The 21,329-nt window shown below is 46.5% G+C and overlaps 1 protein-coding gene across 1 annotated transcript in view; it reads right to left on the reverse strand.

The window, feature by feature from the left end:
- Positions 1–4,022: 4,022 nt before the first annotated feature.
- LOC144109751 (serine/threonine-protein kinase PLK1-like) overlaps positions 4,023–21,329 on the reverse strand; it is a 29,197-nt gene continuing 11,890 nt past the window's right edge. The window contains exons 2-6 of the mRNA XM_077642546.1: positions 21,160–21,267; positions 19,386–19,502; positions 18,539–18,804; positions 10,222–10,298; positions 4,023–4,141 (exon numbers count right to left, since the gene is read on the reverse strand). Coding sequence (XP_077498672.1) covers positions 4,023–4,141; positions 10,222–10,298; positions 18,539–18,804; positions 19,386–19,502; positions 21,160–21,267 — 687 coding nt within the window. The remainder of the gene's footprint in view (positions 4,142–10,221; positions 10,299–18,538; positions 18,805–19,385; positions 19,503–21,159; positions 21,268–21,329) is intronic.

The raw sequence follows: 21,329 nt of genomic DNA on the forward strand, positions 1-21,329 counted from the left end.
CCATTGAGTCCATCGTCCAGCTAAGCATAACTTGTGGCCACTCGGAGTTGGTTCGTGCCACACAATGGATCTGCGTGGCGTGAACAAGGGGATGGTGCCGACCTGGAGGACTAGGTGCAGCTGAATGAGGAGGAGTGCCAGCACACAGACGACGAAATTGGAGGTGGCAGTTGCGGAGGTTCGAGGAGACACATCACGTGCCGGCCACCTTTCGATAGTTATCGAAACTCAAAAGGCGCCCGTGTGTTGTGCGATATGAGTACACGGTAAAGATCACCAAAATTATGTAAATCAATAATATCACAGCCCTTGCAAGGGGAACGGTTTCTTTTCCAGTTGTGGAGCTGAGAGTCTCCCTGAATACGAGGGCATGGCAAACCCGGAATTCCACAGTCCCATCACTGTCGGGAAATTGAGGGCTGAACTCAACCGCCTAAGAAACAAAACGGCTGCCGGGCCGGACAAAATCATCACAGGACGCTCAGGAATCTTGACATTGGTTCCATTCGGAATCGTACAACCAATATGCAAGAATGCTGGGGTAATTCAGAGATACAGCAAGCATGGAAAGCTGCGAACCTGCTCTTCATTCCGAAATGAGAGAAGAAGCTCAAATTTGAGCATCTTAGAATCGTTTCCATCACATCTTGCGTTGGAAAATTGATGAATCCCGTAATTCAAAACTAGACTGATTAGATTATTAGAAAATCACTATCTTTATCCTGATACCATGATAGGCTTCAGATCAAACCTATCGGCATGCGATGCCATGCTTCAGCTTAAGGAGCAGGTGATCGATAAATAGACTGTTGATACTAGGATCAATGTGGGACTGGACGTCTCCAAAGGTTTTGATAGTGTCAAACACGTGGCCATACTTGAGAGCCTTAGCGCACTAATTGTTGGAGTCAAGGCATATAACTACGTAAGGGGCTTCCTCTGAAATCGGACTGCCACCATCAGCCTGGACGGACAGTCACTCAGAAACCTTAGATTGGGCAATAGAGGGACGCCACAAGGGTCCGTTCTCTCTCCGACCGTGTTTAATGTAGCGAAGATGGGCTTCCAGGGCAGCTGGATGGAATCACAAATCTCCTTCACACCATATATGTGGATGATTTGACGCTGTGGGTGAGCTGGGGCAGCGATGGACAGATTGACAGCACAATTCAGAGAGCCATAGATGTAATCCAGAAATATCCGGAGCGGTTGGATTGAAATGCTCGGCAGAAAAATCAGAGGCTCTTTTTCTGTCAACTGAAAAAAGAATAATTTCACCATAACCTTGGTAAACGCGCTCGCGATGCCTTTTTGCGCAACCGAACTCTCGGTCACAACATCAATCTCGTATAGGCTCCGGCTCACGCGGGTAACTCCAAAAACGAGGGGGTGGACCGTGTAGCCCTATTTTTAACCAATCGTGGGATAAGAGACCTCTCGGGAACAGAAATCCCCGCCGAGGTGCCTCGCTCGTACGCGGAGATTACAAACTTTTTGGGAGCTAAGATGCACTATCTCACCCCTCACCCCGACCTGGACATGGTGCAAGCCACATCACTCAGACACCTGCAAACAAAGGACATTCTTAGCCCATACCTATTATTTAATGACAAACGGTGAATACGACCCTGCCTGTCGGCATAATGGTGAAGGGACGCATGCCCCGCAACACCATATAATACGTGAATGCGCTAGCAAACTCACCGCGACGACAATCTTGCCAGCTCCCTCGGCAGAGGAATGGGACAAGATCTTGCCAGTTCGAGAAAAACAACGCCGTTGGCCCTCATCACGCGAGCTCAACAGGTCGCCCCCGACGGGGGTCACCCTGGACTCGCCCCAGCCCCAACTAATCCCTTTCAATTTCTGGCAGCAAACTTGTAAACCATCACCACAACCCATCCCCGCCGCGGTGTCTTGGCTGTTGCGACTTCTGGAAGAATGGAAGGAAAGTGCACGGGACTGCCCAGTGGCTCAAGCTGAGCCATAATTGTTGCCTCGTGCAGACAGTAATAGAGTTGAAAGAGATAGAAGAAAATTTAAAAGACAATACGCTCGTCGCAACAACCGCGTATTCCAAAACGACGACAACGGTTTAGCAAGAGGTACACTCGGTGACAAGGAGCCCTCGCCAGATTGGTGAGAGCTCCTATAGATCCCATTCTCGTAGGGCCAGGAAGCCACCTCGCCTTCTGCGGTGTCTGTTGTTGATGCGACTGAAGGGAGATTATAAATGAAAGTGCTGGCCTTACGGGCTCTCACACATGTGGTTGGGGGAGGGGGGGGGGGAGGCGTCTAGGCGGTGAGCCCTGGCGTTTAATCAGCAAGAGCGAGTTACGTGGTTAGTCACGTGGCGCCACTTGTGAGAGCAACCGGTCTGAACAGCGGTCAGCGCAGCGGTGGAATGAACGGTACCAGTCACGTGTTATGACATCAAAGCCACACGTGCGGCGAGCCAGAACTCAAGTCCATGCGTCATTTGACCTTCAGCTTTGCAATCGAGAAGTGGAGCTTTTCGCTCCAAACAGTTAGCTGTGGTTCAAACCGGCAGAACTTAGCAAGATGGGCGAAAGCTCAGTTAAGGTGATCACACGAACGTAAACACACGCCTCACGTTATTATATAGCGAATGGCGTGTCCCGCGATTTCCGGCAGTTGCGAGAGGGCCGTCGGCGAAAAGTGCTGCTGCAACAATGCTACCACTTGGGCGTGAGAAAATTCGTTCACCTTGTCTGGCACGCATCCACCACTAAGGAAATCCACGGTGTGGGTCGTCAGCGCTGCAACCAACAGGGCCCACTTCTTGTCGTCCGTGATGCCATTGCCTTCAAAGAAAGCCTACAGTCGAACTTGGTAAGCTGGCCACTTGTCGCTCGTCTCCTCAAACTGCGGCGGGCTGGCATATCCTCCCACGGTCACGAAGGCTGCGGCGTACTAAGAGGGCGGCCCGTTGTCACCCCATTCTCACTGAAGAATCCGCACCATACACAGCGGTGGCTGGGCCAAGACAACGTTTATTGCTTTGAAGCGTGTTAATATATGCGTTGTGCGAAACGATTAGAGAAGGAGTGTGAGGAGGACAGCGGCGATAACAGGTGCCGTAAGTGCGAGTCACGCCGTAACCTGGCGTGACGTCATTCCGATGTAGCACTACTCATCTTATAATTTTCGCGCATTGAGTATTTGCGGTGAGTATATACTTACCCCTTTCCACCATGGCCTCACTCTTTCTAATTTGTAACTCAACTCTCATCATGTCATTTTCTTGCTGCAGTGTGATTGCGTTTTACGCTTCTTCATTCGATGTAGATTAGCACTTAGTCCATAGATTGAGCATGCCCACCAGCTGTAGGCCTAGTAAAGGGGCCTGATGGATTAGAAATAACCAAAAAGAAATTACACACAAAGTTGTAGGACACCACCGGAACCTGGCAGTCCTGCCCATAATTGGCGGTATACCATCTGGTAAGCTCCACGAAGTGGCCCCGTGAGATAGGAAAGTTTCGCGAATCGAGATACCGAGGTTGGTGGGGTAGAAAAGCTCTGCCTCCTGCCATAATTTTTTTCCTATGTGAGACGACAAAGATAGTTCTTCCAACAGCTGCAGTAAGTGCCAGTTGATACACCTAACAGAGTATAATTGAACATTTATTCAAAGGTTCACCGTATAAAAATTAATATCGCATAACAGCCGTGGCACAATTGAGAACTTATTCCCTGCAATCCGCATTTGGAACCCAATTGCAGCCTTGGCAGTAACGACACAGGCATTGTCAAAAATATTATCTGAACATGTGCTGCAATGACAAAGGGTTAAGAGTGCACGTCAACAGGAAAAATATATGCTGTGAACACTGAATGAAAATAAAAGCTTCCTAAACCTTGTATTGGGCAAAAAAAAACAACGGTTACAATACCAGCAACAAAAGCTGAAAAACAAAAATCTAAAGATGTTCAAGCAGTAAGTAAGTGCAGCCTTTCCCGTATCGGCCTTTTCAATCGGAGACGCAGTCCGATTCAGCTCAACCTTCGTTTTTCTCCTGCGCGTGTCCCCGGTCGGTTGAGTTCTGGGTGGTGCCGAGTGCATCCACGTGAGGCTCCTGGGCGATACGGGATGCAGGCAGGTGTGGAGGAAGGAGCCCTGAAAGGAGAGGGCGAAAAGCATTCAGGGTCTGTGGAGATGGATCAGTGCCATAAACTAGGTGAGCTGAGTAGCACTTGTCGAAAAAAGATGTCGAGGACCTGTCGCGACCCGCAAGTTTCTGATCGTAGTCAAAGGAGAAAACGTCGAAAATGTGACCGTAAAGAACAGGTGCTAGCAGAAAAAAAAATTTAAAAGTATTGGGAATGTGTACTCTTGTGGAACTGTCTTCCACGCAGTCCATGAGCTGAAGCTTCTGAACAATCAGAGTTGCGTTCCACCGTGCCAAGTGCTTAGTTGATGTATCGCAAAACAAATTGGCGAAGAATAAAATAAAACTGCAATGAACGTATGTGGGTATCGGGAGCAATTTCCGGGTAAAGTCCATTGGTAGCGGTAACTTATTCATGGACGTCGGACAATTGCAGGCAAAAAAAAAATGAGAATCTTGTGAAATGTCTCAATGAAGACGTAAAACAGTTGAGATACGATGCCAAAATGATTCTATCAGGAAAGAAGGAATGGCAACATCAAGTTTCTGGACGGATGCAGAAATAGTAACAGTACCTTAATATACTATAACTCTGTGAGGAAGTTATTGCAAATAGAGAACCTAAATGTGAAATAGAAATCACAAGGGATTGCGGAGAGTTCGGGCACTGTGACGCCAGTATCATCCGGCGGCGACGGCGGTGATCGAAGCCCGCTCTCGCAGGCTGTAACGCTCAAGTTCAATAGCGGCTGCACTACTCGGGTGTCCTTAGTGGAATGTTGTAACGCTTCACACACACACGGCTAATGTGTCTTACAGTGGTGGCCCACTAAGTACTCATCACTGATATGGCTTGGGCTGCTTCAGCACTTAGTCGGAACACGCGGTCTGTCCTGCGGAAAACGTTGGCGAAGAATGTAATGGCTGAGGCCACCTCGAACATTTTAACGGATCCTAAGCAATTAACTGGAGCTTTTGCTTTTCTTCTGTGTTGAAGAGTGGCCAGTACATCATGACTTTAGCCCATGATATTGTGTTCATAAAAAAAATGTCAGAGGGACCAGAATATATAGCGACGATCCATGTGTGGACCTCCGTCCTCTTGCCCAGTTTGGATTGTTGGAAGAAATAGCAGTGCCCCATTTGAAACCGGGTGGTAGCATGGCCACAATTCTAGGCATTTTTGCTGTTTTTTTAAAGATGTAGGTCTGCGAATTCGCAATTTTCTTCAAACTACAATACCTAATCCTGCTGTTCCAAGCTGATGTCTCCCGAGCTTTTGAGCCGCCAATCTTGCAACCCCATTTTTCTAACTTGTAGCGCTGATCCATTCACCTGACCATTGTTGTCTCTAAACCCTGGCGCCCCGGGGAGAGTGACCGCGTGCAAATCAAATCAAATCTTTATTTTCCATCAGGTGCCACAGATGGAGGGGCTACGGAAAAAAAAGCTGCCACTTGGCGGCTGGACGAGTCCGCAGCCTCATATATAAGGCTGCGTCTAGACAGCCCCAGAGAATCCGGGAGATACCGCCGCATTCTTGGGTAAGGAATTCAATCCTTTCTAATGATTTACTACGCATTGCTCAGGTGTCTTCTTGTCGGCTAGTTTTCTTTTTGTATATTCGCGTTCTAAGACACCCTGATCTGGGTTGAAACAGTAGGGGACTGCCTCTGGAGTTATGATAGAACTATTCGCTATTTATCTGCATTTTACGGCTTTCTAAATAATAATAATAATAATTGGTTCTGGGGAAAGGAAATGACACAGTATCTGTCTCATATATCGTTGGACACCTGAACCGCGCCGTAAGGGAAGGGATAACGGAGGGAGTGAAAGAAGAAAGGTAGAAGAGGTGCCGTAGTGGAGGGCTCCGGAATAATTTCGACCACCTGGGGATCTTTAACGTGCACTGACATCGCACAGCACACGGGCGCCTTAGCGTTTTTCCTCCATAAAAACGCAGCCGCCGCGGTCGGGTTCGAACCCGGGAACTCCGGATCAGTAGTCGAGCGCCTTAACCACTGAGCCACCGCGGCGGGGGCTTTCTAAATTTCCACATTCTGCTTTTTCCCATTGAACTGATCATGTTTTTACCATCTACGTTGCATCTTGTATATGTACTGCGAAAGTGGAGAGCGGAAGGGAAAACTTAAGGGTGTTTGCCAACGTTCCGACAAGAGGACTTGACTTCGTCTGGGCAAAGCATTAATCATTGACGGGATCATTTACGCGCGTTGGTGAGCGCATCGATCCATTCATTGATGAGAATATATATTAAATTTGTTTGCCATTCGTTCGTCGATGAGTTCAATGAGTTCATTCAGTCGATCCCATCGTTTATGAGAATTTGTATTTAATTTGTTTTCCACCCTTGGTCGATGAGTTCAATGAGTACACTCAGTGAACTCATTGACCAACGGGTGGCAAACAGAGCTCGAAAACAGTATATCCTACACATCCTCCGCGGTCATACTGCCAGCTCCCCGACAACCGCCCCAAGAAGCTCACAGGGTTTTTGTATTTGTGGGCGAAAATGGCGCACGGTTCCAATAAAGGACAGCCTAATGCCATACAACTCCTGTATTTCACTTACATACCACCAATTCTTGAATATGCCTGCCATGCATGGGACCCCCAGTTTGCTTATTTATCTCACATGACCGAGCGCGTCCAGAATAATGCTGCGTTATTTGTGTCCAATAATTACAGCTTCTCAAATAGTGTCACGTCTCTTAAAATCAACCTTGGTTTGGGATTTTTAGCCAACCGTAGGAAACATTTGAGGTTGCAAATCATGCATCGCATCTATTTTGGAAAGCTGAGCATTGACAAAGACTGGTACCTTCTTTAGCCTCACTTTAGCCTCACTAGCCTCACCTTCTTTAGCCTCACTAGCCTCACGCGGTGAGAACTAGCCTCCAGCAAGCGATGCGACTATAGGGGAGGTATATTCCTGCTGACCGAAGCCGTTTCATAATCGCTCACAAAGACACTGCCTGGATGCCTATTTCCTCTTCTATCTCGGCAGCGGCAGTATGAGGACTGCGGAAGGCGGCGGTTACGATCAGCCGATCTTCCTCTTCATTGAGAGATCTCGGACGTCAGCTAAGGTAAGCGTCGTCAATCCTCTCTTCTTCTAGAAAAACACGCACAATGCGGATTATGGTCCCTACTGCGCACCCTACATCGGCAGCAATGCTTCTCCGTGACCTGCCTTCCTTGACTAACAACACGATTTCCAATCTTGCAGTGCAGTTGGCGCGCGGCATCTCTTTTTTCCTTCTGGGGAGATCGGGAGTGCCCGAATCTAATTTATAACACCTCTTATCGTCCGTCACGAATATGGCGTAAGATAACACCGCATTTATTGACTTGTTCTATCACTTGGGCTACAACCGATCAACCGTTTATTTCAGGGAATTATTCCTTATTCCTTTATAGTCATCCTTCGGCAGAGTGGCTGAGACTGCTACCGAAAATAACTACCAAGCATGCAGAAAACAAACAACTATCCCAATCTTTACCCTTAGCATATGGGAGCAAAGCAGTATCAAAAACAAAAAACTACTGACGGTTACAGAAAAAAAATTCGTTGCAGGCAATAAAATATCTTTTAACTGCGGGAAGGGGGAGGCTATTTGCGACTCATTGCACTGATTTGAATTTGAGTGGTGACGTGACCCCGCGCAAGCGCAATGTTGCTTGGCGGCGGATCACACCAACCGCCACAGTGGGCAGTTTGCTCAATGTCCAGTTGGCAGGTAGTGATCACGTGAGAAGGTTATTTGACACGTGACAGAGTCACGTGACCTAGGATGTAACGGATGGACATTGCGAGGTCACGTGACCGGACGGGCGTTCACCGCGAGTATGAGCCTTAATATGTTTTGCTGTGGCCTGACAGTCCGCTGAAGCACCCTATAATACTGAGGAATGGGAACGGCCCAGCACTCTCGTTATCAGCCTTTCAATCACCCGCGGGGCCATGCCACGTCATTCCGGCACTCCGGTGATCCGCCACGTGAGCTAGTTTTTTTACTCGCAACTGTACGTGATGACAGCCGTTACGTTTGTCACAGCAGCTGCGGGTGGAAGAACGCCCTGAATCTGTTCATTGTTTATAGCCGGATGCAGCTTAAGAACGCAGCTGTTTTTGCCCGTCAAAGGACCCCGTTCTACCCTATAGATAGCGCCGGCCGATTTTTATGAACATGATAGTGTGACTAAGCAGGGCGTGGTAGATAAAAAGGGATACTCCCTTTCGTCTGTGGTCGGGGATAGACCCCTGTATCCATTACGGCGCCGCTGCCTGAATTGTCAGGCAAGCAAAGTCACGACAATCGGCCGACCCCTTAATTATTGGCTGGAAAGGGGAACTTTGATAGGGAAAAGCTGTAGCGTTATTTAGTTGTATCCGACTATAGTCACGGCTATAGTGCAGCTTGGTCTCAGAGGATATTTCCTTTCCTCATGTATGTCATAACGAGCACCTCTTTCCATTGTCTGCTGAACCGATTAAGCCGTGGTTATTCCCCCTTGATATGCCACCCACTGGGATTTTAGGCTGGCAGATGCAAATGAATCTGGCAAGGGGGAGAAAAAGAAAGTAGGTCAAAGGGGTAAATTGGTCGACCTGAGTGGTTGGAGGGACTCCTTTAAGGGGAACTTGCCGCTTAATTCTTGATTTGTATATGACTATAGTCAGATACAACTCAAGCACAAAGTTCTCTCATCGTCAAGGAACCTGCGTTCGGCCAATGCAGTCGTCAGATTCTCATGATCTGCCTAGCGTAACAAAGCAGGGAACCGTTTGACAATGCAGAGATGGTACTGTACCCGACCATGGAAGTAGGGGGCTATCCCCTTTCATCTGCTACTGCCTGCGTGGAATAAAACACGTGAAATCTTATCGAAGCATAAATTGCAAGGCCAGAAGACAGGAGAGTGGAATTGACTATCTACACAGTGTGCCCATAATTTGCATTATTGTCATAGCTGCCACCATACTATCTGGGTCCAGAAACACGGCGAAAACCTGGTCGTTTTTCTGATCCACTTATATTTCCAGTGATCTGGGCGCAGAGTGCTGTATCTGGACTTTGCGCCCCAAAACGGCGCATCAGATGTCATGCGAAAAATACCAAGCAAAATAGAAAAGTCTCTATGCATATTAAATTACTCTATATTGTTCATATTTTTACTAATCGCCTTATAATTTTTCGCGCACTGAGTCTTTGCGTATATATTTACCTCTATTCACCATGGTCTCACAGTTTCTTATTTTTAACTCTGCACTCACCATGTAGCTCTCTTTGACGCCGTGGTATTGCGTTTTACACTGCCCCCGATCTAGCTTGGGACTGAGTGTACAAATTGTGCGTGCCCACCTGCTATAGGGCCTAGTAAAAGGGCGTGCTGGATTAAAAATAACTTATAACAAGTTAAACAAAATTCATAGGGTACCACTCGAACCTGGCTGCACTGGTCGTAATTGGCGCTACCATCTGATAACCTCCACTAAGTGGCCGCATGGGATAACAATGTTTCGAATAGAAATTCCGCGGTTTATATGGTTTTAAAGGGCTGCCTCCTACCATCGTTTCTTTTTTTTTTAATCTAGGAGACGATAAACAGTATTCGTCCGACAGCTGTAGGAAGAGCAAACGGACACACGAAACGGAGGGCAAATATTTATTCAGAAGTTCACGGTACGAAAGTTAAAATCGCATTACAGCTGTAGCACACATCAGAAATAATTAACTGGAATCCACCATTGGAGCCCACTCGCAGCCTTGGCAGTAGCGACAGAGGCATTGTCAAAAATATCATCTGTATACATGTGCTCGAGTGACAAAGAATTAACAGTGCATTTCAACAAGAAAAAAGATGCTTTAGCGCTTGAATGAAAATAAAAGCTTGCTAAACCTTGTACTGTGAAAAAAAAAACGGATACAACCCCAGTAAAAAAAGGAGAAAAACAAAACTTGGTCGCTGCCGAAGCTCTGAATAAGCGCAGCCGTTTCCATGTGGGCGTTTTGAATCGTAGACGCCGTCCACTTTAGCGTAACCATCGCATTTCTCCGACCCGTGTCTCCGGTCGGTTGAGTCCTGGGCGGTGCTGAGTGCCTCCCTATGAGGCAGGCAGGTGTGGAGGAAGCAGCCCTGGAAGGAGAGGGCGAAAAACATTCAGGGGCTGTGGAGAAAGATCAATGCCTTAAACTAGTCTGGGTGATTAGCACTTCTGGAGAGAAGAGGTCGCGGACGTTTTGAGACCGGCACTTTGCTATTCGTAGTCAAAGAAGAAAACCTAGAAAATGTGAACGCTAATAATAAGTGCTAGCACGAAAAAAAATTAAAAAAATCTCAGGAATGAATGCCCTTGCAGAACATTCTTCCACGCAATCCATGAGCTGATGTTTCTGAACAACGAGAGTTGCGTTCCACTGTGTCAAGTGCTTAAGAAGTTGTACCCATGCCTGAAAAGCTACATCGATGTATAACTAGTTGCAGTAGATCGACGGACAGCTCTCTGATATGCAGCTCAGCTGGCTCCATTCGCAACCCTTTAAAATCTGCCTGTAACAGTAATCCATGCTGATAAATCTGCAAAGCCCGCATCGCAGGATACGAGTGAGGCGCTGCGCGTCTCACAAACCGTAACGAGTGTATACAGGCCGGCTGCACTCACGTTCAGTTGAAATACACACTGAATGTTGCCCCATGCAGAAACTATTTTTTCGTGTTGCCATGCACACGGGACCCATTTCGCTTTTTCGATTTCCACGGTTGCAGGTATACGTCATGTCCTTGCTGGCATTGATCATTTTGTGTGCCTGTAATATCCACAGCAGTTTTTCCCAACGTGAATTCTATCACGGAAATAGGAGAACGACACGAAGTTGATGCCGAAGATTTTGTTCTTGCGAGGGAAAGGCATAAAATTTTGTTCAGTGAATAAAAGTTGTTGCATCAGCCTGCAACAAACTCACTTATCATGTGAGAAATTTTCATATCTACAGTGTTTTATCGCGACCAACCTCGTTTCTGCTAAAGCGAACTAAAAAGCTACAGGTAATGAATGATTCATTCGAATCAGTGCGAAAGCACATTTCGTGCTACATGGAAGACGACGATGAACAAGCAGTGCCGAGAGACGGAGCGCTCGCGCTAGGCCAGCTGGGAACAGACAAGGCAACAGACAACGGGCTGTTTTGCTCGGGGTTGGTACGAGCTGTATCACTTCTTACGCACGAAAAGAGAAATTTGTCATTCTGGCAATGACCTGTAGAAAGACAATGTTTCGTTTCGTGTTCTTTCGACGCTAAATTTCGTGTTCTCTCCAAGTTGCTGCCACAAGAGTAAATAATGATCGGTGCGTAAAGTTGCGCTTTTACATAGTGTCACGTGCACGTGGTGACAGCACGCACAGGCCTCCGCTCGAACACGACCTCTGCCGAACAATCCCAAATTATTGTGGCAATAAGCTCGGCCTTTTCGCCGAACGTAACTTATAGCGATTTTGCGTTGAAAAAATAAAACCGAACCGTGATTGAAACAGTACAGCCCATAGAAACACAGACAGAGATGCAAGATGAAGCGTACCTTTCATCATGAACTCGTGGTACATGATGGCTTCGATGCTCGGCCGCCTAGCGGGCTCCGGTTGGAGAATCCACCGCATGAGGGCGCTCGCTTCGGGGGAGACAGTAGACAGAAAATGGGATACCTTCATAAAGTGTAGAAGGGACGCATCCTATTTGATTAATGAGAAAATTAGAAGAAAGGGTGCCCAATGGATGTCAAAAGTAAATAAAAAGGATAGAAAAGCAGCCCAAAAATTCTGGAAACATCTAAATGCAATGAGTAATAAAACTAGGCTAGAACAAAGGTTTATTGTTACAGATGAGGGTATTCGACTAGAAGGGGATGAAGCAATAAAACACATAGGAACAAGGATGACGGAAAAATTTTCAGCAAAGCACGTGGTACATAGTTTATCGAAGGAGGATAGACCGGTTACAGCAATAGCTTCACTTGAGCAAGGAGAGTGGGAAAGGGCAGAGAAGAAGGTTCCTAGTGGCACATCAACAGGACCAGATGGTATCCCGATTATGTTGATAAAGAAGTTAGGACCAAAATCCAAGCAAACATTAATACAGGTAGTGAACAAAACGATAGTGGATGAGAAAGTCCCCGATGAATGGCGATTAAGTAGAATGAACATGATATATAAGGGAAAGGGGGACAAAGCAGACGTAAGTAACTATCGCCCCATAACAGTGACGTCTGTGGTTTACAGGGTGGTGATGCAAATTATAAAGGATAGACTGCAGGCTTGGGTGGAGAACGAGGGGGTGCTAGGGGAACTACAGAATGGGTTCCGGAAACAAAGGAGGTTGGAGGACAATCTATTTTCATTGACACAGTGTATAGAAATTGCGGAAAAGGAACATAGGCCCTTATTGCTAGCATTTCTGGATATTAGGGGAGCCTATGACAACGTTACTCAGGAGCATTTGTGGGACATATTGGGCACATTGGATGTGGAAAATGGAGTAATTAATCTTTTAAAAGATATATATAGAGGTAACAGAGTGCTCATAAAATGGGAAAAAAATGTATCAGGGCTTGTAGAGATACAGCGGGGGCTTAGACAAGGATGTCCTCTGTCCCCTTTGTTGTTCATGTTGTACCTGCAAGGTTTGGAGGCCAAGCTAGAGGGGAGCGGACTAGGTTTCAACCTATCTTTTTTCAAGCAAGGGGAATTGATTAAACAGACATTACCGGGACTAATATATGCTGACGATATAGTGATAATGGCTGACAACAAGGAAGACCTGCAGAAGTTGTTAGACATATGCAGTACAGAGGGAGATAGATTAGGCTTCAAGTATAGTAAGGAAAAATCTGCAGTCATGACATTTAATGAAGAGGGCGGCGAGCATAGAATACAGGAGTTCGTGCTAAAGGTAGTGAATGAGTACAAGTATCTTGGGGTGTGGATAAATAACAGTGTTGAGTATCTGACAGAGCATGAAAAATATGTAATGAATAAAGCTAGTAGGAATGCAGCTGTCATGAAAAATAGGGCACTGTGGAATTACAATAGGTATGAGGTGGTAAGAGGGATCTGGAAAGGGGTGATGGTCCCTAGCCTGACCTTCGGGAATGCGGTCCTGTGTATGAGGCCAGATGTTCAAGCAAGGCTGGAAATTAGGCAACGGGGAGTAGGGAGGTTAGCTTTGGGAGCACATGGCAATACACCAAATCAGGGGGTACAGGGGGATATGGGATGGGCGTCTTTCGAGAGCAGAGAGGCTAGCAGTAAGATAGCATTTGAGGAACGATTGAGAAGGATGGAGGAAAAGCGGTGGGCTAGGAAAGTTTTCAGATACCTGTATATAAAGAATGTTGACACGAAATGGAGAAAGCGAACTAGAAAATTGACAAGCAAATATCTGGACAGCAGTAAGGGGGCAAATCAGCAATTATCGGTTAAGAAAAAGGTTAAAGGAACAGAGAGAGCTTTGTGGAAAACAGGGATGCTGACGAAATCGGCACTAGAAACATACCGGACCTTTAAACAGGAAATTGTCAAAGAAAATATCTATGATAACTGTAGGGGAAGTTCTTTGTTGTTTGAGGCCAGGACTGGAGTTTTGCGGACTAAGACGTATAGAGTCAGGTACCAGGAGATAGACACTTTGTGCATTGCGTGCGGAGAGGAGGAGGAAACGGCTGAACACTTGATACTTTTCTGTAAAGGGCTTCACCCTACAGTGGAAGGCAGCGGGGCTGACTTACCCAAGGCATTGGGGTTTAGGGATAGTGAAGGGAAAGTGGATTTTAAGAGGTTAGAAGTAACCAAGCGAAGGTTATCTGATTGGTGGCTAAAAGCAAGACAGGAGTAAAATTTCACAAGACATGGCTAGGTGGCTTGAGCCACCGCCCGATGTAAAGGGTTCAGCCGTATCCATCCATACAGTCTAGAGGATCTTGAATCTATTCATCTTGATTCTGACCATGGTCTCCGCGTTCGACGGCGAATCGAATGGGGGACGCCCCACTAGCAGCTCTTACCTGCGGAAAGCAGTTTGCGGTCTGTCAGTGTCCGCTGTAATCCGCGCACTCTGTGGCGGCCAACGTCGCAACACGACACAGCTTGAAGCAGTGCGGGCACAGCCATGCTACGACACCCCTACCGGCCAAGCGCCAGGAAATGGTAACGTAACTGTGGGCAAACGACGTTCGTGATGCACGTAAGTGCCTGGTTTTGAACGTGATGTGCCTGATCTGATTTTTTGAACATGAAGAGGAAGCTTATACCAATTTTATGGATAATATTTTCTCGGCACCAATCGTTAATTTCCTGCCTGGAAGATACATATACCCGGTTGCGTAAATGAGAATCACACCTTCAGCTTTTCAACCGTACTTTCTCGACAAATGATTTAACTCCACTTGGCGTCTGGTGGTCGGCGTCAGCGAATTCCAAATTAAGAGGCCTCACCAGCTACGAGGCAACTCACATTTGAACTTTTTCTGTCGATAGATGGCAGCACTTAATTACCACAAAAAGGAGGGAGCTTCTATTACCCCTCCAGGTGTGTAAATTCTACCGCGACGTCTCCTCGACCGTGACGCGCAAGTATTAGTTCTTCCGCGAACAAAAAGTAGGGCCCAGAACTTTCTGTGTATATCCTGCCAAAGCAGGGAGACGGAAGCACGAAAGAACAACCCGTCTCAAGGAGTGGTGGACACAGAATGGACCTTTTTCCAGTAACCCACCACTCAGCTGCCACAAGGAAATGTACGTTTTCTGGTTTGGGTCCCCCTAAGCTCCCTCGCATCTTTTCTGCGAAAATACATTTACAATGATAGGGTAAGGTGTACAGCCTGTAGTTAGAAGCAGTGTTGGTTTAGCCTAGCAAGAAGAGATGAGTGTAAGTCATCTTTTCACACACCTTAGGAACACCTCCCCTTCCGCACGTTGGCCGGCTATATATTCCGCGTATTCCTCTGTCGCCACACGCAATACAAGCCTGGTGACCTTGTACGAGTGTGGACGCCGATTCGACGACGCGGCCTCTGATAAAAGCTTTTTGCGCTCTCATTGTTTGCACTACCAGTGTTTAGTTTGCATTGTCTTTGCTGCTGTTGACCTTACATTTTTTTAATCATCCGGCCGATGCTTCTATGACAAAAGGAGTGCCGCGATACTGTCCTACTACTTGTTTGTTTGACTTCAAAACCGTTGGCGCGTGGGAATATCACTTTGTTATGCGAGATGCGATCAGTGTTATCTAGAAGGAATGCAGCCAGGCGCAACTATTTCGACATTATTCTGGATTGATGTAATTGTTTTTAGCGCCTTATCTTGAAGATTCCTCTTCGATGACCACCGAGCACGTTTGTTGCTATACGCATCGCCGACATCTTCAGTTTATTTATGGGCGATAGTCACATCAGTAACTAAATTACTGCTGAAATACTTCTTTTCATGTCTCCTTCACTGCTTATAATTTCACCACGGAACAAATCAGACTTGGGTAAAATGGTGAGATGTGTGGTTTGCAAAAGCACCGAGATCGTTCTGTTGCTATTCGTGGTGACTTTGAACGCGAATTTCGTCATTGCACAAGCGACTACAAACTGTTCTGGACAAAGTTGCTAGTAGCGGTTGATTGTTAAAAATAATAAAAATTGCAAGTTAATAGAAGATGGCTAATGCAGCCACGCCAACCGCGTGTGCTCTTTCTGAACACAAAAACGGCAGCGCACCTTAATTGTCATGACGTCAGGGGTTTGAAAGCGAAACTTCCACACCTACTATGGCTTCCGGGAAAGTCTCATAATGAGCTCTTCCTTCTTTACGTTCTTTTATTTATTTTATATATTATATATTTTTATGTATTATATATTTTATATATGTATATATAGCTCCCCTTCCGAACGTTTTTCTGATTGAAATCTTCGAATTTAGGAAGCATAGTGCAGGAGGTGCGACTAGGTGTTGCGCATACCGAGGCGTATCTAATTGGGAGAATAAAGACGGTTGGAACACGCTTGACACATGGGAAACCGGTTCAAGAGCAAAACTGGATGATTTTGCCAGCCAGGCCATGAACTTTTGATATCACGCTATTTACACCACAGAGATGTCTATTTTAGAGTAGGGGGCTCGGAAATCATTGAGCTCCTTTTTGCAGATAAGGTGCAACCATGTTTACCCGCGTAGAGTGGACAGCACCTGCACTGATAACGCGAACTTTCTGGCAGAGATATGCCTGGTCGCGAGGAGAATTGGGGAAACAGAGCGACGCTCAACCAAAGATTCGTTAGAGAGCCGATGTTTCGATGCCTGTCCGACACATGGTTTGAGCATGGTCAATCCAACTCAACCACTGCGTGTTTACATGAACTCGATTTTAGCGATTCGAGACCGGTTCAGCTGTAGCGACACCAAGCGTCGAGTAAGCAGTAACAGCCTGCAAGGTTAAGGCACGCCATCGCTGTATCGGCGGTGCGACGGCGCACGTGGAAAGGAAGTTCGCATTTATCCCCTTCCCTCTCAATAACCATACTTTTCGACCGAACAGCGTTTACAAGCACGTCGGTTCAGGGTCAAGTTTAGTCGCCTATTCCTTTACGGCGGAATTGAATGGACCCGACCCGTCGACTCCCAGCTCGGCGTGCGTACCAGTACCGGTGTCCAAACAACCAGCCGTGTGGGTTCATGTAAGCGCTGGCCGCTATCGGCTCGAAGCCCTCCTATGAGGAATATTTGCAGCTTCATTCTTAACTTGTAGAGACACCTGGGTCACTGCGCCCTTGCGCTGGGCAAGGAACAATGCTGTTCCCCCACACTGTCCTGAACAGGGAGCCCCCATCCTTTGTTTTGGCACTAACAATGCCTTATTTGCGTGGCTGCCGGGAAGGGAGGGGGGGGGGCACTTTTGGGTGTGGCCTTGCATTCCACTTCCTTACCGCACCAAGAGCTCGAGCAAAAAAGAAACGCAGAAATCTTTTCCGAATACAGCCCAAGCAAGTAAAAAGGAAAGAAAAAGCTCAGGTCTGTCCAAGTTCTGATTAGAAACCTGGGCGCACGAACACAGACAACTAAGAGGCTGGTGGTTGAGTGTAGTAGTGACTAAATATTCGGACGCCAGATGGAGCCACATCGCGCTAGATAAATTTGAAGCGAATTTCAAACCCCCACAGAAAATACATAACACAACTTTAAGAGCCTGTAAAAGGCAAATACTGCACTCGATATGAATGAAAATTGCGGCTTGACAATCAAGACAGAACAAGAGAGGAAATCTTGTGGACGATATTTTGATATTTGGCTTAGTTTTTTCACGAGATGACATAAAGACCGACATATCTAAAAAGTGCAAATTTTCTGTATATTTATCTCTGATGTGAAAAAAAAATGAAACTTAAAAAATTATATCTGTCTGCAACATTTCCTTCATCCATTTAAGAAGAAAACGCTGCCACAGACATTATCAAAATCGAGCCATTTTTAGACACGCTACAGCTTCTGAAAGTTCTCATGTATTTCCTAAGGACACTGTCACTGGTAAACTCTCTTCAGCGCAAGGACTTTGCAGACGACTGCGCGGCAAGTTTGTGGCAATGAGGGTTGCAAAGAATAGTTTGGGCTAGTGACGTAAGCTGATAGTTGTGAGAAACAGCCCTAACTGGATGAGATAGGAAAGAAGGAAGAAGTACATTTGGAAGTAATTTTAATTATTTATCTCGTACAGTCTGCTCTGTTTTACGTCTCTAGGATAATGAGCGCCTCATTTACTGATTCATAGGTTTTCTCGCAACCGAAAAGTAAACCACCATGAAGGATCAAAAAGAACAAAAAATAAGGGTCATGATATATATCAGAGATATCCACAAGTGCTTTGTCGCGTTAAAAGCGTGCCTGTCAACATAGTCAAATCAAGAAGCGCAATTCAACTCTGCGGGATACGGTGACTAGTTGAAATACGCAAAATTCTGGCGCCTGCAATTTGCTGTAATTATATCAACCAGTTGTATAAAACGTCTAGTTCAATCGTAAAATTCACATATTCAACTCGACATAACCCGACTTCGAGAAGGGCTACGAAGTTTGCACACAACTAACCACCGCCCTCAACTCTGGCCTGATTTGCTTCGCCCGTTTAAAATAGTAATGCAACGGCCATACTTTATTCCCTCGCTATTGTTCCCACAAGGCAAGATAGGCGAGGATTTGCCAGTTTTTATTCTCACATTTCCGACATTAAACGCTCCAACTTATACATTTACGGACGGGTGCACCTGTGCGATGTGCACCCAGCTGTCTTCGTAAATCAACTTGTAAACAGCTGCACACAGTTGCGCAATCATCAGGTGAGACTCACATGATGCACCCGACGGCCAAGATGTCCTCTGCGTAGCTGTAGCCCTTATGGGTCAGCATCTCTGGGGCCATGTAGTTGGTGGTGCCGCAGATGGACCTCTTGAGTTGCCGCAAGTAGGGGACGCGGGTGGCGAGTCCGAAGACGGCCACCTTGAGTTGCGAGTACTTGGTGAGGAGCAGGTTTCCGGGCTTCAGGTCTCGGTGGATTACGTGCTCCTGCACCAGGTACTCGCAGGCGCGGAGCAGCTTGCGCATTAAATACTGCACCTATGATTCGGACCGCCACCCTCTGGGCCGGTGCATCTCCTCCAGAGACTGGAAAATAAATGCGTTAATGAAGCTTGGGGAAGAGCTTTGAAGGTCAGACACTACAAAGAACATCACAAAAACAAATCGGATTCCTTCAGCTTTTAGACTGGGACATGACGACTTTGGCGCACTCCTGTCTGGAGAAGGCTTAGTTCAGTTAATTGTTTTTCTTGCTGCAAGAAACAGTGCCCACATGAAGGCATCACAATATTAAAGGACCGTTTTGAAAGCAATAAAATCACTTTTAAATTTTGGCTATGCCTTAAATTATGATTGAAGAACGCGACGTGCCCTATCCCGATAAAATTGCCGAAAGAAATAAACAACCAAATACATAATCGAGTAACCTAATCCAAGGTCGTCTAAATTATTCCGGAGGCCTCCGCTACAGCGTCCTTCATAGCCTGAGTTGTTTTGGGACCATGAGCACAATTAAACGAAATAAAAACGAACCTCGAGAACATTAGGAACGTTTTCCAATAAATACAAAGAAAATAAGTGGAAACGGGAACCACCGAGGAGCCGGAATGTTAACACACCTGTCTTGTGCACAGCTCCAAGATGATGTTGACGTTGTTGGCGTCCTCAAAGTGGCCGTGGAAGCGAACGACGTTCTCGTGGCACAGGGTACTGTGGATGTTGATTTTTTCTTCGAGCTGTAGACAACAAATTAATCTGTAATCTCGCAAAAGGTTGTATTAAGCGTAAGCAAAATAAGCACAAGTGGTTGACTTAAGCCGCTGGTAGTTATAATTATGAACCCTTACGATGAAAATGAAAAAAAAACACTGCGATGGCAAAGACAATCGGCCACTAGAACGAAATCTTGCAACATACGGCTCTACTAATATATGTTTACCGGAATGAGGTGTAAGTTTTGTCCTCTGCTTGTGACCCTCCTCTTCAGATAGAAAGTTCCACGAAAATTTGCAGTCTCCTTAGGTTAAGGCATGAAAGGACAAAGCTGTTACTTTTGACGAAAATGGAGGTTAGATAAGTTTAGAAAAAGCCAGAAATCGACACACAGTAGCCATAATCTATAAGAACCCACCATCCATATCTAATACGTTTGCTCCTATCGCGATAGTCACTGTTCTGTGATGTTGACGCGTCTTTCAAGCGTCCCTAGAAGTGACCATTGGCTCATATGAGACCGGACCTCACCATATCAGCGAAAATGGTTCGGCTGTTCTCCACTCATGCTTGAAGGCGCTAGCAGCATGACTGAACAAGTGTTCCTAGATATGCTCCCACAGGAAGGAGAGTTGCGCGACTGTTTTCCTCGCACCGCTCGTAACGCTATTCGCGGAGCGGCAATCACGTGATCACGCTGACGTATTTTGTTCCAAACCGTGTCTGCTCATGCAAAACACATGAGCCGGAGGGGGACAGCCACTCCCATCTTGAGCAGAGTCTCCTTTGTTATCCGACTGAGGGGGTATTGTGAAGTCCCGACTGGGAAGAGGATGGATGCTTCTATACGGCCTTCTCATGAGGCGCCTGCCACACGAGAAGCAGCTTTCCAGCAGAGCTTGGAACAAAATGGCGCACTTTTTGCGTAACTCTGCTCCCTGCGGGAGCATATAGAGGAACACTAGACTGAACAACAGTGACCAATTGGAGATCACTAACTGGACTCGAAATCGAAAGTGGATAATGTATCATAATAGAATACGGCCGCAAGGCGCAATTCCGCGAAACGTTTGGGTTTGGAACTGGCTGGCTTTGACGACTCGTCATTTTGACGAAAACGAGGGCAGGGCAAACATTGTTGGAGGGCGAGGGTGGGGAGACAACAACCAATCAGCGATCACGCGAGCTTTGTTTTGACTTCGCTAGATGGCGCAACTCATTTTGAACTTGCGCGCGAATCCTATGCTGCATCACCACCTTCGTTACTTTCGTTTTCATGTGATTCGGTGCGTGTGCCCGCCTCGCTACACCGGCGTCGCCAGAAAAAAATGGGTGGGGTTCAACATGGCTTGAACTTTGTTATACGAGCGAAAGATCTGTTAAGCATGGTCTCCACTGTGTCAAATAAAATGTCAACGTGAGGTACCCAATAGGCATGTGATCCCATGGCTATAATACTAGAGCATGGGACATACCACTGAGCAGTGAACTTCGGTTTGACCTCGTGAGGCATTAAAGGTCATTGCCTCATCGACATCGAAACGGGATGTTGTACCCCGAGGGGTAGAGCCCGCGGTCTAAAAGCCACAAAAGCATTTTTTTTACCTCAGCGTCTAATTAAGAAAAATTCTACAAAAAAGAGAAAGATAATAGACGAAGCCCAGTGATATAGGAACTCACATATTGCCAGAGAATGTCCGATGTAAGATGCTTCTTGGGGATGATTTTGCCTGCGTACACCACGCTCGCCTTTTTGTCCACGAACTCGTAGACGTACGCAAATCCACCCTGAAAAAGTAATGCCAGCCTTGTTGCATGGACATACAAATGAGGGGTGAATGCTGTGGCAC

The sequence above is a fragment of the Amblyomma americanum genome, chromosome 11 (assembly GCF_052857255.1).
Source record: "Amblyomma americanum isolate KBUSLIRL-KWMA chromosome 11, ASM5285725v1, whole genome shotgun sequence".
NCBI lineage: Eukaryota > Metazoa > Arthropoda > Arachnida > Ixodida > Ixodidae > Amblyomma > Amblyomma americanum.